The sequence below is a fragment of the Saccostrea cucullata genome, unplaced genomic scaffold (assembly GCF_032062105.1).
Source record: "Saccostrea cucullata isolate Sc308-1 unplaced genomic scaffold, CSIRO_AGI_Scuc_v1 ctg1568, whole genome shotgun sequence".
NCBI classification, from domain to species: Eukaryota; Metazoa; Mollusca; class Bivalvia; order Ostreida; family Ostreidae; genus Saccostrea; species Saccostrea cuccullata.
In genome coordinates this window covers 36742-56386 of record NW_026939489.1, presented here as the reverse complement: position 1 = coordinate 56386, position 19645 = coordinate 36742, and the positions used below count along the sequence as shown (strand labels likewise).

Genomic DNA, 19645 nt, shown 5'->3' with positions numbered 1-19645 from the left:
AAACCTAAAATTCAAAAAAACAAATACTCATGAACATGAACAAACTCTACAATTTCTGTTTTTCTTTCCTTTTTACTTTCATGGAAAGTAAAGAGAAATGGGAATTGTGGAAAACTTCAAAATAAAAAAAACATTTCTCTTCTTTTTGATGCTTCGCGATTAAGCACCAATATTTATATAAAAACCGTTCTTTTCTCCTGTATCAATTTTACTCGATTAGGCGATAAGAGATCGTATGAGAACGAATTTTTCGCAGTAATTTAAGATGAACATGCTTTTAGATTTGACCAAATAGAAAACAAAATAAACAAAGCTTGCTTGATTAAAATTCATATTAATAAATGGTCTACGGGTTATATAATATAGAAGTTCAACAAATATCATTCAACTGAAATTGCATTGCGGTTGAATTTGCATATTCTTATTTGATAGTCTAATTTTGTACTCTATTTTTTTCTTTACGCAGATGTTTTCTTAACTAAACTCCAATGTCAAACATCTATAATTCAAAGTGTTTATCTTTTATTGTGTTTTTTTTTTTTTTTTTTTCTATCGCATTTTTTGTGTACAATGTCTATATGAAGTGCATGGTCTGTGTTTAAATTTCCCTCCGCATTCAGTATGTACATTACTCAGTGGGTGTTCTTATCAGCCAATGAGCTGGACCCGGCTAGCAGACGACTCTTTAATATATCAATTTGTACATGGCCTATATCATGCAAGCAAAACAGTTTATAATTGTGATCATATACAGAATGTTTGCACCTATGTGACAACAATAGAATTTAAAGTAGCAAAGAACAACAGAATTTATTCAAGGGCATGTTGTTAATTTTGACACATCTTCAAAATATTACTAGATATAATTGTTCACCGTCCCTAGGCCGAAGTATTTGAATCCATCTATTTTTAAAAACTAATGCACGTGGATGAAAATGATCATTGCTTATTATCTATGTTAAACAGTTTTTGCTAGATAGTAAGTACATTTCATTTATATCTATGTGCACTGCATTGATAAAACCTTCCTTATTCTCGATATTTAAGTCCTGACCAGACACCTCTTGAACTTCATTTTTTTATGTGTTGACATTCAGTATATTACAAGCAAATACACATTAACATGTTTATCACTATTGGGAACAGAAGATATTTTAAATATAGTGTTTTTCTTATAGATCAATTCACCTTTAACCTATACAATTTTTACAGAACAAATTCATTTTAGATCCATACATTTCCTACCTTTTGAATTTCCCAAACAATTTGAAATTGACCAATGAAACAGTGTATGTCAAAACGAAAGTAGAATATATGACTAAGCCTTAGGAAGTAAACATTTTATCGATTAACATTGAGAAACAAAATTAATATATTTGTAATGCCTGTTGTAATAATCTTGTTTTTTCTGTTGCTTTTGAAAAGAAAAACGAAAAATAGATTGCATTTCACTCTCATTTGCTGATTTAAAAAGTCATTTTGATGCATACTGTGTTATATTCAAATCTGTCGGGAAAACCAAAACGGATCAAGCAGTTTCTTGGGCGTATCAGGGTAGATACGGGTGCCTTTATTACCCATACATGTAGTATTTCAATTCATGCCAAAGTATTTGTTCTGACAAGCTACTTATTTCTGTTTACTGTTATATCAATTTGTTTTGGATTTGTAAAAACAAACTTAAAATTTATTTTTATCTATGGAAGTGTATGGGTGTTACTTCAAAACTTTGTTGTTTTTTTACGCTTAAACTGTTGAATTGAACCTTCTGTAAAATTTTCTGTGGAATTAAATGTACCCGTTATTTATGAAATTATTCATAAAAAATGAAATCGTTTAAATATATCCTTTAATCTAAAGTTTGTGTTTGTTAATTGAACTTTATGTTTTTTTTTCACGCATTAATCTGTTATTTGGAACTTGAATCCATTAAATTCAGTAGCTGATCCAGAAATTAAAAAAAAAAGCGGGGGAGGGGGAGGGGCAGTCTGAGGTCAAGGTAAAGGCCAAAAGCCAAACCAAAAAAAACGCATTGATTTATCAAATATTATGCAATATTTTTCCTCTAGATCCGCCAGTGAACTTTACTTGAAATTCGGTAAAATGTATTCTTAAATCTGTAATTTAAAAAGTTAAAAAAAAAACCTGTGATTAAGGTTTTTGAGTCAATAGCCAGCGGATAAAAGAAAAAAGGCACAAGATAACCAATTTTTAATAGCAATGTCATTTTGAAATTTTGATTGAAAGAGGAAATTATCCATTGATGTAATTTAAGAAATCCTGGACGTAAGTGTATCCTCTGCACTTTCTTTTTATCTTTACAATGAAAAATGTATTCCTGTATGCTGTATTTATATCTACAATGGACTTTTATAGGCAACATATTATGAAGGTTTGGAGGAAACGGAGAGGAGGTTCACAAACACATCCTGCCCATAAAGAAAATACACAACAAGATTATCCTTTGAGAAAGAATCAAAAATTGATTCTGATTTTAAGTTAAATGCTTTAATTATTATAACATGTTAAATTCTTACAGGCCATCCAATACCCCCAAACATTAAACAGAAGAACGTCCACGGTAAAAAATATATGCCCCGAATCTGCAATTGCGCGGAGCATTAAAGTTTTTCCGAGACAATCGATATCCTCGCATATATAGACGAGCAACTAGGAACAAAATTAGTTTGATAAGAATTTCTTTTGTATAACAACTATTGAATGCATAATTATAAATTCTGCTTTGTTTTATAGTGGCTTAGACATTTTTAATTTCATAACATTTGACCGCTTTCATACAGAAATGTTTTATAAATTTAGCAAAGAGAGATGAAACTCTTTGATTGTGTTAAAAGGCAAGTATTTCTGAGTCACTCTTTCTTTAAAAACTATTTTTTGTTGATGACTGGAAAATAAATTATGCAACTTGTATATCAACTGCCAGTAAACCGAAGAAAAAAAAAGTTCATTGAATTTATTTTAAAAAAGGCCAGATGAGAGAGGGAAAAGAGAAAATATTGCTTATTCTTTCTCTTTTGACTTATAATCTCTGTTCCGCTGAAGAAACAGAGGATTATATATCGACAAAGAAAGAAAGATAACTGGTGTTGTTTTAAAGGTATAAGTTTCTCTATATCACAGTTCTTGCTCTAACATACATTTGTAAAAGTGACACATGAAAATATTTTCAGTAGTACACATGAATGTGTTCAATAGATACCGGTATAATATGCTACTTGTAGCTGTTCTGGTGTCAAATATCTACTTGTAATATTCCTATTTATTCTGTAGTGTCAAAGAAAGATAGTACAAAACGACTGAGTTAGAAAAGGAAATCATCCTGATTACAAGAATATAAAGGGAGTAAATATTTTACACTCTGCTCTTGTATAATGAAAAACGTGCAGCTTATTATATACATGGAATAAATATGTTTTACTATACTGTATAACATATATTTTAAGATAATTGATCCAGATAAGACCGCGGAATATTAACTTGCAAAATTGGAAATATACAGCTTACGTCATTTCTATCTGTTACAACCAAAACATTCAGTGATAGACAATGAAATGGGCGGGTATAATTCGATGCGGACGTGGGGAAAACATCGGATTGAAATTGCAGATCGAAATTCATTTTCAATCCACCTCAGCTATACGCTAGAAGGCACATTATTGCTAATTGGCAAAGATCTAGAAGACAAATAATTTCAATTTTGGTACAGTTTGAATTTTGTTTTGTCCATTGTTTTAAATAAATTAATATTTAAGGGACAACTATTTTATTTCTGTTTGATAAATATATGTTTATCTTTGTGTTGACTGGTTGGGGGGGGGGGGGGGTTGAACATTTTGTTTCGAAATAAAGTTGTCGAACAGTTTTCAGTGAGAATAAGTATAAAACTCATACACTCTTATAATCCTGTATTGTGAGGTTAAGCCATGATCTGACTCAAAAAAATTTTAACCCCCCCCCCTTCTAGAATCAAATTTCTCCTGAAAAAATAATCGTTGTCTTGTATGATCTCTGCGTTCTGAAAATTATAAGCTAAAACTCACATTGATGTGAACAACAAACAATATGTATTTTGGAGTTGAAATATAGTTGAATTTTGGATCACACATTTATTCTTTGCTTTGAAAACAGTTCAGGTGGATTGAAAATGAATTTCGATCTGCAATTTCAATCCAATGTTTTCCCCACGTCTGCGTCGAATTGTACACGCCCATTTCGTTGTCTATCAGTGAATGTTTTGATTGTAACAAATAGAAATGAGGTAAGCTGTATATTTCCAATTTTGCCAGTTAATGTTCCGCAGTCTTAAAAGCCTGTAAATGAGCTTTCTCTCTTGATATTATTCTATTTTGAATACGAATACTGTGAAATCACAAATTTTCGTTGGGGTTCAATTTTCGTTGTTTTCGAGGTTTGAAGAAACCCATGATCATGCCCACTACAAAATGTAAATTTTCAAATGCAAAACTACTAAAGAGACATACATCCATGAAATCAAATCTCTACGAACCAACATTTTTTTTCTCAAACACGAAAATTTACCCCCAGGAAAATATGTGATTTTACAGTATGTGTGATTCATGGCAATGAATCTAAATATATTTAGCAAGAAGAAAATGTCAAAAGTAATAATATAAATGAGTTTATTCTTTTTAAATTCATTATAAGGTCTTTTTTTCTTTTTCCTCTGCTAAATCAGAATTCTGAATGAGCAGCCAGTATTTGAAAAAAAAAAAACTAAGAAAAAATACCTATTTAATAACAAATAAGGCATTCTTTTTCTTAAACTACGCGAAGATTTTTTTTTTTTTTTTTGGGGGGGGGGATAAATATTTCACAATTATCTATACATGGTTTTGAAGATCAACACAAGGCGCTGTATGTTGTAGATATAAACAGATTAGTTATTAGTGACATGATCTGTTCAAAAAGTCTGTTTTGAAGATGTTTGATGCTTAGCTTTTCAGAAGATTTTGGTCCTGTCCTTAATTTTTCAAATTCTGCATCATTTTTAAGTTCTAACATTAAATCCGAATTCTACAATGCAATTAAATTCCATTCCAGTAGAATGAAGTTAGGAAATATATTTTGTGACTGGAAAACGTAGAAGATGTAAATTATAATGAACACACACATATCAGTGCAAAAAGATAACATTTCATGTACTTTGGCGCCAAAATAAGACTTTTGCCCACCCTCTTTTTTACTTTATTTTTCAAAAAGCTATGTATGTACAAAGTACATGTATTTTAACTTGAAAAAAAAATAAGACTTTAAAAATCAGGATCCAACGTCGTTTATATAATTATGGCAAATGGGATACTATTACTAGTAACCTGATCTACAAAGATGACATGTTGAAATAACTAGCTTGTTGAGATTATATTTATTGTAATATTTCAGGTAGATGCACTGGGGTCAACATTTGCTTAGTATCATAAATATACCGTGTGTGTATCAAACACAAATTGCAATATGGTGGTTACAAACAAGGACCTATAAATGTATGTTTTTAAAATACGAGGAAATAAAAAGCTATATGTATCACAGTTGAACTCCTCTGTAAACATAAATAATCATTAACCAAAACCTCCCCATTCACGTTCATGTGTTTAATTTGTCCTTCATTAGTATAATCATCAATCTTCATTAGTTCTTCTGTGAGTTGTAAAAGTATTCTTCCTAGCACTCATTTTTACTACAGGTAAGGTTATAATTAGATTATTGTGTAACTTCATCTTCTTATGAGAGATTTACCATGTTTATAACTACTAGTGATTTACAAAATTTATAATATTACATAACGATCAGCTGCATGCATCGTCTTACAACACCTTTTTTTGCCATATAATACATGTATTATCAACTAATTTTTGAGTTCTAGGGGATGATGCAGGACCTTTTACTTTGGTATTTCCTGTACGTTGAACATAAATATAAATTCCTCGTTGAATATATACACCACTTTGCTATTCAAAGCTTTGCCTTCCTCACTCTTTAAATAAATCACCGGATCTATTTCCTTACTTCCCTATTTTTCTCTTTATTAAAGTTCATTCATATCCTGAAAAAATTATCGATCGTTATCCAGATACTTAAAAGAGTTTGATATACATGTAACTATGTTGGTCTTTCACTTTATATCTTTAAATCAGAGTATGTACATGTAATTAAAAACTAAATACTGTGAAATCACAATTTTTCGTGGGGGGTTAATTTTCGAGGCATGAAGAGACCCATGAACTCATATTCACATCGAAATACAATTTTTCACAAATGGTACTATTGAGCAATTCCTCAACCAAAAATCCTAGACCCCATCATCCTATATATTTTCCCCAAAACCACGAAAACATGCCCCCTCGAAAATATGTAAATTTATAGTAATGTATGTATATCTAGCATCTTGTGTGTGATGAAAATGTGTGTTATGTATGTATCACGTCTTAGCAAAATGTATGGTCGATGAAAATTATACCTATCAGACAAAGTAGCTATTACCACAGTTTTACACATCCACAAAATCAAGACCCAATGAACCAATAAATTTTCCTCAAACTACGAAAATTTGACCCCTTGAAAATATGTGATTTTACAGTATTCATACTTTGTTGTGTTTTTTTTCACTTAGAGGACAGCACAGATAAAATTAATGACAGTAACAGGGTATTTAAAGAACATGACTGGCTGGAGCATGTCATATGACGTCACATCTAATACGAACTATCTAACTTCTCGGATTTCTTCTTCGAAGGAATTTGATTTGGAAACAAATGAGAACAGTAACAAGTTACTCTTTGTTGTGTTTATATTTGGAGTATCTGTGGCTGCTTTCTTCATGGTGTATTTTATCCTAATGATGTACATAAAGGGAAAAGACACAAAGGAAAGAAATATAAAGTGGAGAAATATTCTTAAACGGGATTCGGTAAATTATCGTAATCTTGAGGATGATGTGGCACTTCACATATGACAAAAAGTTCTGAAAGACTGCAATCTTCAAAACTTGTTTCACATAACGATCATAAATTTGTAATTAATGATATATTTAACGGAACGGGGTAGAATTATATGACCCCAGTTATTCCATCTTCTTCCTTTGGTAGCATACCACTCTTAAATTAAAACAAAGCTATAAACAGTTAAACCATCTCTCTATTGTTGCACCATGATCTCACGTTTTTTTTTTTTTTTTTTGGAAAAAAATGTTTTTGATAATGATACACTACATGCATGCTTCAAGTTTGTATTTGTTATCCTTTACATCTTTTCTTGTTCTCGTACAAATATAAAAAAAAATATTGTATAGATTATAAATAAAACAAGCAGAGCTACATGTAAATATAACTGTGGGACGTCCACATAGTGCAGTGGTTAGAGCAAATCGTGGGTTCGATTGAGTTATCTGGAGAAGAAAAAGACTGTTAAAACACAGGTCCCCTGTCACCGATAGCTATCCTTCGATGCTCAATGACCGTAAGTGTCAAGTACAGGTCTGAATTTGTAAACCAGCAATTGCTGGCGAACATAAAACAAAACAAAACAAAACAAAACCCCCTCCCCTCTATGAGCCTATAGATACGATACACACAATTTTTCAGTAATAGGCTATACATGTAGCTCAATAAATCGAGAAAAAAAAATATTTGCAATCTATTTGTTTAGAATGAAGGAAGGAAATGTACACCACGAAGAGATAGTAGACTTGTCATATAAAGCTGGATAAAATATATGTATCGTATCTGAAAATCGTTCTCTTACAAAATGGATTCTGGATTCTGCCTTACAATTATATTCATTCATGTTTGCAGTGTAGTTTCCCAGAAAGGACCATGTGATAACGGGTACATGTTAAACAATTATTGCTGTTTTGGGGCCAATACAATGAGTTACCCATGTGAGTACAATATTCACCGAGCCCGAAGGTTATGCAGTTATGATAAGACTGTCCGAAAGCTTTAAATGCACTGAAAATATACATTTTATCCCAAGTTAAATTTCATTTAAATATATGTAGGGTGAATTCACCATACATCGGACACATACCTTGCTTGGGACAAATTTAGGCACTAAACTCTCTTTCAACTTAAGAGTTCTGTGTATTTATTTGTTTCTGTCATAAGGATGAAGATTTAAATTTTTTAATGATACCGATTTTGTTTGTCACGTTGTGATTAAAATACCCCGCAAATGGCCTTGAAGTTACGTCATATTTTACATCATCAAAGGGGAATAACCCGAAAATTATGATTTTGCAATTTTAAGAGTTATCGTTCTTTTAAATTCGACTTCCACGGAACGAGTCGGACTTTGGGGAATTTTGTCAGGGATTGGTAATTTTACATAAATTATAAAGAAATTTCACTTCAACGTTCAATGTTTGTTTAATTCTTATTAGAGCTGGTTTCTACTAGTATGCTAATTTCACCGTACATCGGACACAAATTAACCATGCATCGGACACTTTTCGATGCAAAGGTTAGCACTACCATTTTCATACAGAACCCAGCTGACAGCTGCTTTTTGCGGAAAAAGAAAATAAAGACTCTATATTTTCAGTCAAAATACAAGTTATTGATATATGACGTCTGGAATTTGACTCAATTTATTTCTACAAACCAGAGTATGATTAACCATGAGAAAAAGGCGCGAATTGCCGCATTATAAGCATTTTAAAGCATTTTTGGGGCAGAGCGATGTATCTTGATCCGTTCTACATTTGTGCAACTATATCGTCAATTAAATTTTAGATGAGGGTTATTTCTTAGATAAAAGATGAAAATATATCCATATCAAGGATTTTAAAGCACTGTGATAAAGGTATGATTTTTTTTCCGGTCTCCATACCGTCTGTCCGATGCATGGTGAACAATGTCCGATCCATGGTGAATTCTCAGTTATTCCTAAAAATTCGATTTTGGGGGATATTTTCTCAATAAAAGGCATATAATTGTGTCCTAAATTGATATTTTAATCACAGACTAAATGTTGAGCTCCATTTTGATAATTTTCCGTCGGTAGCGATATCGCTAGAACATGTCGAAGTACAAGGGTATCCGATGCATGGTGAATTCACCCTAATTCTTGTTTGAAATTGCAGAAAACTTAAGATAATACTAATAGTTTATTTGGGTTTTATTTGAAAGATTTTTTGTGATGTAACGTGACTGTGTTCATTACGTGACGGAGATTTATGATATTCCTAATTTTTCACAAAAATCGTTCCGGCACAAGTGCAAAGTATAAATATTGTGAAAAGTTTGTTACATAGATCAATTCATCGTGATCGCTAGTACATAGAAAGTACTTGGGGCAGGTTTAATTTTTACTCATTTAGAAAATATTTACGATGATTTAAACTTACCAACATAAGAAGTGGTAGTTTCCATTCTTTATCGCAATTTATACAAAAATTGATAAGTTACACACAATCCCCCAGCAATAATCAGTTAGAGGACAAACTTCTCTTGTAGATTCGCATAAAATATCTTCAATTTGTCCTTGTTTATCAATTGTCCTAGTCCGATATAAACACGATTCATAAATTCTAACTTTGTCTACGGACGTGTAAGGGGAGTGTTTCAAACATAATTTTTCGTTATTGTTTGAATATGTGCATAACGGACAAGTAAAAGGACATTTAAATTTCAAATGTTCAACATCAAAACAGCACAGTCGAGCTTAAAAAAATATTTAAACACTTGAATTTAACAACAATTACATAACGTGTAAAAGTTATGTCAGCTAAAGTACGCAGACTTGACGTCATTTTCTATTTGCCGTCAGATCTAGGTCAAATGATCTAGGTAGTTCAGAGAAGTTACCACAGTTTGAAAAGTTTGATATTTAAATGGCAGCCTTACCTTAGCCAAATGCATTTTATGAGAGAAATCAAATTAAACTGTAAATAAACCTTACCTGTCGTATCAATTGGAAATGTTTCTTATCCGTTTGAATTTGCATGAAAAAAAAAATTATTTGTCATTCTTTTAATAGAATAGATTTTAAAAGGAAGGAGTATTATTAGGAAAAACTGACGGCTAAAACGTAAATATTGTTGCCAGTAAAAGAGTCGGGGTATATATATATACATATATACAAATATATATACAGTTGTTTATTTGTAAAGCTTCTGATGATAGAATGAAAGGCCTAAAGCTTTACTGAAGTTTTTCGTGTTTTCTTTTTTCTTTTAAGTATATATATATATATATATATATATATATATATATATATATATATATATATATATATATATATATATATATATAAAAAAAAAATCACAACACCGAAATAAACTCAACCGGTTTCATTTCCAATCTTCAGGAGTTTGACAATACAATGCTTAGTTACACAAAATCAACATTCATATTGTGACGTCATAAAGCGCCAATACTTAGTCGCGCTTTAGCAAAGTTCATTATGACGTCATGATAATACGTAAGTTAGTTATTACGGGAAATTAGATTTTTTATACAAATAGCATAGTTATATTATGCGGGTAAAAGTATATTTCTTAAATGAAATATAATTATGCTGCATTTAAAACAGGTTTATGTCTGTTTATAAAATGTTTTTCTTTAGTTTCACGTTCTTTTTCTGTAGTATCCCTTCGGAATTTGTAGAAAGGAAAAACAGTGAAATTGGGGGTTTTATTTTTGGCACAGTTTCTGATGTGTTCGCTTACGGCGGTACACTGGTATCTTGGTTCCCTAATTTGTTGTCGATGTACGGTCATTCTGTGTCTCAGGGTGTCTCCTGTCTGGCCGATATAATTTTCACCACAACCGGCGCAGGTTATTACATAAATAAGATTCGAGCTGGTGCATGACATTGATGTTTTAATGGTAAATTCGCTTCCAGTTTTAAATTGAAATTTGGATCCCTCTGTCAGGTATGGGCAAGTACTGCATCTGGGCTTGTTGCATCTATTGATGATTGCTGGTTCATTGTTGTTAGTAGAAAGGGATGCTTTTGTAAGGATGGATTTAAGAGACGGACTTTGTCGTTTACTCTTAATGATCTGTGAAGTTTCTAATATTTTCTTCATGTCTGGATCGTCCTCTAAAATGAGCAGATTGTTCCTAATAATGTTGAAAATTTCCGGATTTCTTGGGTTATGTGTTGACACGTATGGTATGACATTTTTTGCCTGTTTATTTTTCACTGTAAGTAGATCTTCTCTTTCTTGAGATTTGGCTTTGTTTATTCCGTATTCAATCAATTGTTTAGGATAGTGCCTTTGAAGGAGTAGTTCTTGTAGTTCTGTGAGCTGCATCGGAAATTATTGTACAAAGACGTCTGGCTAAATTGTATGGGATATTATTCCTGGTGTGTCTAGGGTGACAAGAGTCAAATATTAGGTATTGTTTGGTATCTGTTATTGTGTAGAAAACATCCGTTATTAAACGGTTTTCTTTTTTAATAACCATTACATCGAGAAAGGATAACTTATTACTATCCGAGTCCATGGTGAATTTCAATGTAGGGCTCAGGGTATTGAGAATATTAAAAAATTTCATTAGTTGATCATCACTTTTGTCCCACATGACGAAACAGTCATCTAAGTAGCGTATCCACGACTTCCTAATAAAATTTTCAAAGTCCTGCTCGAATTTTTCTTTCACGGTTAAATACAGTTTTTCTTCTAGGAATCCTAGGACAAGTGTAGCATAAGTTGGCGCAACTTTGGTTCCCATTGCCGTGCCTAATTTTTGTCTGTAGACTATGTCATTAAAATGCATGAAATTATTTTCCAAGATTAATTGAAGGCTTTCTAAAACAAAGTTTTTCGGAAATCTGTCATTCAAAAGACTAGGAAATCTGTCTATCCAATGTTCTATTGCAATGAGTCCAAGATCATGTGGAATGTTAGAAAAGAGATTGGTGACATCAAATGAAACCAAAATGGATTCAGGGTTGACTTTCTCAGGAATTGTATTAAGGAAATCTACTGTGTCTCGTATATAACTTTGAACTTTGGTAACATACGGTTTCAATAATATATCCAATAGATTACTTATCCTGTGAGTTTCACATGTTGGTCCCGCAACTATGGGTCTAACTGTGAGATCAGCTGGACTTGCAACACTTATGTATGTTGATCTGGAAATTTTACATTCATTTTTAATTGTCTGGCTTTTATGTATTTTTGGCAAACCATAAAAGTTACTGGTTTTAATGTTAAATGACAAAAGATATGCGGTTTCCTTGGCAGTAAGTTTTTGTCCGTATTCATCTATGATAGTCTCGAGTTTTTCCATGACCTTCTTACTTTCGTATGTAAATTGTTTTTCATAGTATGAACTATTTTCTAACACAGAAAGACACATTGATTTATAATATTCGCGATCCATTATTACTACAGCGCTCCCTTTATCCGCTTCCTTGATGATAATGTTTTCATCATGTCTTATATTTTCAATCGCATTCCATTCTAATTTGTTCAAGTTATTTCTGGTAGTATTATTTCTGACGCATTGTTCGACAGGAAAGGTTCCTACCTTTAGGTGGCATAAAATCACTTTTATTGGCTACGATAGATTCGTCATCATTTTCTATATCTAAGAAAAATTCAGCAAGTCGTAATCTTCTACAAAATGCGTCTGTATCATTTGTAATTTCCTCTCTGTTTTTAGAGCGTGGCGTAGGGGTAAATTTTAATCCCTTCTCGAGAATTTTAATTTCAATATCCGTAAACATTCGACTAAATAAATTAATTACTTTTGGTTCGTGTTTTTGGTCCTGTCCTTTGTTTTGCGCTACGTTATTTTGTTTTGTCTGGGGCCATATCCTAAAAAAGAATTTCCCGGCGTTGTATAATTTTTTCTTTGTTTCCCGTGTTGCTTGTATGGTCGTTCGTGATAGGGAATCACTGGGCGTCCTTGGTTTCCGTTGTATGTCCTGGGATTACTGTTTGACGGGTAATTGAAATTGTTTGAGTTGGAATCTGTTGTAGATCGGTAATTCCTTGATTCAGGTCCACTTTGTTTTTTGGGATTGGTATTTCCTGATTTCATAAATGGATTTTTATCTTGATGTTCCTGTTGAAATTGTGCCGCATATTTTTGGAACCATGCTTCTGATTTTATCCATCGTTGTATTGATTTTTGTTCTTCTAATAAACATTCATCTTCCCACATGCGCTTTAATATGTTTAAAGCTGATTTGGGTATCTTATTTCCCAAGAATGTACCTGGGGTAAGGACTTGGTTGTCAATGGATTGATATTTGTCCTCATTATACTTTGCCCACATCTGTAGTAGATCTATTTCTGCTTTGAATTGTTCTAAGACTAACTAAGACTAAAGTTTTTTGGATTATTTCAGATTCCCTATAAATCAAACAAACAATATGGATGTTATTTTGCTTGTTTAATATGGCGCTTGTGGCCGCGGTGATCAATTTGCTGGGGCTACCACAGGGCTGCCCCACAATCAACAATCAATACAACAAATGTGACGACCCAAATCGGGCGGATCATGCACTGGGTAGGTCACAAGTGCAAGAACGTCACCAATGCAATAATCAATCAAATTCAATCAATCAATTATTAATCAATCAGTCAATCAATCAATTCAAATATCAATCAAGTCAATTACTTGTCAATCAATCAATTATTAATCAATCAATCAATTCAAATATCAATCAAGTCAATAAACAATGGAATGAGCGTAAGAATATGTGTTGCACTCGTCCAATTGCGTTGAGGTGCGACGGAATACGCCACTTGCAAGGGCCATGACTACTCGTGTCTACTACGAGTAATCATGGAACTGCAACCGCCACCAATGGGGTGCCAAGAACCATGGTGACGGCGGCAGTACCTCAACGCAAATGGTCACCGTCGACCAGGGCCTGCTCATTCATCAATAAAAATTTACAGAATAAGTGATTACACAAGTTTTACAAAAGGAGCCAATGACTTGTCCGTATAAAACAACTACTATTTCCTCTAACATTGTTGATACTTACCTCCACTGTATTTTTCCATTGGTTACTTGTATAAATTACCTAAAAGGCTGTAACTCTTTTATGGCTTTTAAATCATTAAAACACCTCTTACCAAGTTTCCTTGAGTGACAAAGTTCTATACTTAGAAAAATATAACTATCTTTGCAAGTGTTGCTTATAGTTGTCTTAAAGGATTTTGTACTGAAACAAACCAAAATTGGAACAGGACAAGATACTGTCATGGTTTCACCTCTTCGCTTAAGGTACTAAGCTTCTTTTAACAACTTTTAACAATAACAATGTGTCTTAATACCCCCCCACCCCACCCCAAACAGATCCCTTTATATACCTATCTATATAACTTAAGACCCTTCTTTAGTACTTCACAATTTATGAACCAACTATCGATTAGTAATAGGGAAAAAATAGAAGACAAGTAAAGAGTGTAAAAATAGGTGAACACATGGTAGGCCTAATATTTGGACTCGAAATGGAGCAACCCACTATCCTAATATTCGGCTATTCTGATACCAGAAGGCTGACAAACTTACTATTGGATTAAATGGGATTCACTGCATTTATTAATGTTTAAACAATATGCTTTTGAAAAGCAGAAATTTTCCAAATTATAATAACCTTGTCCTCCCTGTAGCATTCTAATGTGTAGTATTTGCTTCAGTAATTGAAGTGAGAAAGATTTAATATTTATCCTACAAAAATGACAAATATATTTATAAACTATCCAATACTGTCTAACCCCGCCCGCAATTTCTGTTAAAAAGGTTAAAGGGACCGTATATTTTAGATTTATATTGCATCTTGTCAACCGGGCAATTTAACTCAGTTAAAACAAAAAACAAGAATTTTAAGAATGTTGACCAAAAAATATTGTTCGAAGAGAATAGTTTCCTCTCAGAAATGATGGTAATAGTAATTTATATCAAGTTTACTTCCTCAACTTTAAACCTTGAAATGCATATTTGGTAATTAAGGAAAAAGTATAAAAAGTATAAAAAACTTATACGAATCCGGTTTAAATTATTTTATACATGCCTTTGTTATGTTTACTTGAGATTGTTGAGCATATGAAATTTGGTATATCGTTATATTCATGCGAAAATTAATATTTGTCATCTGCAAGTTTGATTAACTTAAGCTAGGTCATTGTATGCTGACACACAGAGTGATACACCCAATTCTTAGTTGCCTTAACACTAAAAAGGAATTGTTTTTATTTTGTACAAATTTACTTTAGATGTATACTCCATTTCAAGAGAGCATTATTCTTTGCATTTTATTTTTAAAATTTTGCCAATAATTTTGGTAAACTTGATATTACTAAAATTGGGGTATACCTGTCCCAAAGACTGCTATGTAAAAATTTATTTTGATCAATCATGATAAAAAATATGCCTTATCAATTAGTTACCATAGATATTATCCTATCCAATACAAAATGGCATAATAACATCATTTGAGAGTTATTATGATTATAAAATTAAGGTATTTTGTGATGCAGACTCAAGATCAATCTGTTGATTTTGTGTATTGGTGCAAAACTACAATATAAAATATTCTGCATTAAATTTTGGCAATTGAATTTTGAGGGTTATGTACTCTGAAACAGGTTGTAATGTATGACAATAAGCAAGCACATATGTCTTTTATGGCTTTTTCATTGGTTTATGTTACTTGAGAACTTCCTTAAACAATGCTTCTTATACGATCAGTCACACATGCAAAATAGTTCAGATAAGTTGGTGGGCAATGGACGTACCTATATGTAAATGAAAATGGATTGGTCAATGTACAACAATTTTGAATGATGAAATTAGTTAAATATCTGAGAATATAGAGTCTGGAGTATGCTGTAGGTCTGTAACATTGAATACATTAAAAATGTGTTACTGTTACACTGCAGCGATTTTTTTCCACCCATTGGGAAAGAGTCCGGTACCGGTTCAATTGGGAAAAATAACATCGAAGTTAAACAAAGGAGAATTTTCTCTTATTAATGCATATGTGACTTATTTTGCGTTTATTCCTACTTAATTACCTATAACTGCTTGTTTTAAAGAATAAACAACAAGTACTTATTGTTTCTATATCAACGTCCCTTGTTTTCACATTGTCATGGTTTCAATTTGTCAAAATATATGACACTACGCTGTCTAAACCACTGCTCCCGCCAAATTACGACTTTCTCTACTTACGATTTAAGCGGAAGTGAAACAATTAGTCAACTTGTACAATGTTTAATTTAACAAGAAATACGATTTCATAGTAATCTTTTGCTTCACAGTTGAATTGGGAAATTTTTGTCATAGAATTGGGAAAAATTAACGTTTTTTGGCATTGGGAACGGTGCCGTTTATCGGTACCAGTTATATAAGGGAAAAAACCGCTGACTGTTAAATACTCAATTTATTTTGATATAACTCTCATTTATTACCATTAGGCTTAGCATGTAAGGATGGAATGTGTCCTAATTTATGACCTTATATTTTGGTAAGAATACTTTCCCTTCATTTAAATTAATTAAAAGAATTAATTTAAAATATTTAATTTAATTTAATTTAATTTTTTATTTATTTATTTATTTATTTATTTATTTATTTATTTATTTATTTATTTATTTATTATTTTCATTTTTATTTGTTTAAAGATCACTTCCCCCCAATGCATTTTTGTTAATTAAGTACTGCTAAGTTACTCAATTTTGTTTCTTCTGGGCAATGCTTGCTTGACTATAAAATGCTTTAATATGTCAGAGTATTATGACATTTAAGGGTAGAGAATTTAGTCCCATTAGAGATTGAAATTATTAATATTTTTACTTAAATGCTAATTTACAAGCTTTAATTTGCATTCCAGTCAATCCTATCAAGTTATTGAAAACTCAATCTGAGCAGAATGATTTATTTTCTTATCAATTTGTGAAGTTTAATTTCATTTTTAAAGGACCAGTAGAATCTCGAGACATGCTGAGATAAAAGTAACAGCTTCTCACCCTTGTGTGACTTTTACGCCTTGTACTAATATAATTTGTTCCTTGTTTGTGGCTGAACCCAGCATATCTATTCTAAGGCATATGAATGATTGATTATTGCTGCTTTATGCTACGGTTTATGAAGCCAAATTCTACATCTTTCTTGTCTACAATATGTAGAACCTTAGTTACCCTGAGGCAAAAAGCTCACTCTAAAAGACTTAAAATTGTATTTTTTATAGCTGTTGACCAGGTGGACAACAACAATTTCCCTGGTTAACCATTGAGTATCCTCATTTTGAGGTACTCCCCCCCCCCTAAAAAAAATTAAGAGAAAAATCAGTTCATATAAAACTATGCCCTTTTATTTTTCGGCAAAATATTATCTGTTTATGCCTTTATGCATTTTCTTAAGATGTTCCCATAGACCAGCAAATAAATGAAACGATACCAAACTGCAAATGACTCATAACAATGATGATATTAACCAACATCCTTTCGGTACTTTCAGTACTTTGATTACTGCAGAAGTGAAAGTGACGCAATTCTCGTGAATGTTCAATTGAATAGTCAAGGACATTTAAAGACTATTAAATTTTGGCAAAATGTGCAAGTACTAAGTACCTTCTACAGGCTTCATAACATTCGAAAACAAAGCTTAAAACGGATTAGTATGCCTGACTTCATATTTCTGCGCTTGACCCCCCCCCCCCAACCCATAAGCGAATCGGAAATTAATTACATTTTACTCCTAAAAAATAATTACTTAAGTTAAACCATCCCTTGACTTCCATATTTTTCATATTGCTGTTATCTTTCATTCAAATTATACCATATAGTGTAAATTAAACCAATTAGCCGACGTTTGATCTTGACAAAAAATATCTTGCAAAATCCAAAGTAAAATTACACCATCGGCACGTCTAACTTGGCTAGAAATCATAAACCATGATAGTTACTCATAAAATTAAACTTATTTCATTACGAAAATTAAAATATTGCAAAAATTCAACTTCACAAAATTTTCCATGACCTTACCGTTTTATCGATTTATCAAGAAAGGAAGAGGAGGTAACAACTAAGTATTAGACTAGTACATGTAAATGGACCTAAATTTTCCGGATTTATTGGTTGGGACTAAAGGTACATATAATTATATATCTGTAGGGGTTAAGATATCCGGAATGGAAGGACATAGGGTTACTGAAATAAACTCACTTATCCGAGACAGGCTCGTATAAGTGGTATTATTTACCACTACACAAGATGCCGAAAGAAAAAATGCTGAAAAGTTACACGATGGAAGAGGATTTTGTACAATTTACAAAAGACAGTCTCAAGATGATTACAGAAAAACTTGATTCACTTACAAATGATCTGCGGGAAATCAAACTGAAAATTGAAGTAAGTGAAAACCAAAATGATAAACTTGAAAAAATCCAAAGTGATACATCAGATATTAAGGATTTCATGGAAAATTTCAAGTCATCAAATATCATTCAACAATGCGAGCCGCATCCGAGGACAGCTATGTCATTGAGAAAGAGCACAGATTCCAATGATAACATCCTACCTACGGATACAACCCCTGAAAAGGATCCTGACGAAATTAAGGCAATTTCGGAGAAACAGCGGCACATTCAATTCTGGAATGAGCAATTAAAATTCCGAAGGATAGCCTTTTGGAATATGATGAAAAACGTGGAAAAGGCGAAAATCTACGACACCTGGCTGAGTTCCGGACCCAAGACCTTACCCCGGAAATTACAAATTCCGACAATAAAAGGAGAGCCAGAAAACCAGAGAGTAAGACGAGAAAGGTTAGTCTTAGAACAATTCAAAGCAGAAATAGATCTACTACAGATGCGGGCAAAGTATAAGGAGGACAAATATCAATCCATTGACAACCAAGTCCTTACATTCTTGGGAAATAAGATACCCAAATCAGCTTTAAACATATTAAAGCGCATGTTGGAAGATGAATGTTTATTCAACAGGAACATCAAGATAAAAATCCATTTATGAAATCAGGAAATACCAATCCCAAAAAAACAACGTGGACCTGAATCAAGGAATTACCGATCTACAACAGATTCCAACTCAAACAATTTCAATTACCCGTCAAACAGTAATCCCAGGACATACAACGGAAACCAAGGACGCCCAGTGATTCCCTATCACGAACGACCATACAAGCAACACGGGAAACAAAGAAAAAATTATACAACGCCGGGAAATTCTTTTTTAGGATATGGCCCCAGACAAAACAAAATAACGTAGCGCAAAACAAAGGACAGAACAAAAAACACGAACCAAAAGTAATTAATTTATTTAGTCGAATGTTTACGGATATTGAAATTAAAATTCTCGAGAAGGGATTAAAATTTACCCCTACGCCACGCTCTAAAAACAGAGAGGAAATTACAAATGATACAGACGCATTTTGTAGAAGATTACGACTTGCTGAATTTTTCTTAGATATAGAAAATGATGACGAATCTATCGTAGCCAATAAAAGTGATTTTATGCCACCTAAAGGTAGGAACCTTTCCTGTCGAACAATGCGTCAGAAATAATACTACCAGAAATAACTTGAACAAATTAGAATGGAATGCGATTGAAAATATAAGACATGATGAAAACATTATCATTAAGGAAGCGGATAAAGGGAGCGCTGTAGTAATA

At 32.4% G+C, this 19645-nt stretch overlaps 1 protein-coding gene across 1 annotated transcript; it reads right to left on the bottom strand.

The window, feature by feature from the left end:
- Positions 1–11246: 11246 nt before the first annotated feature.
- Positions 11247–12374, bottom strand: LOC134253106 (uncharacterized). The gene has a single exon (XM_062735614.1). The coding sequence runs from the start codon at positions 12372–12374 to the stop codon at positions 11247–11249; it is 1128 nt and encodes a 375-aa protein (XP_062591598.1).
- Positions 12375–19645: the final 7271 nt, after the last annotated feature.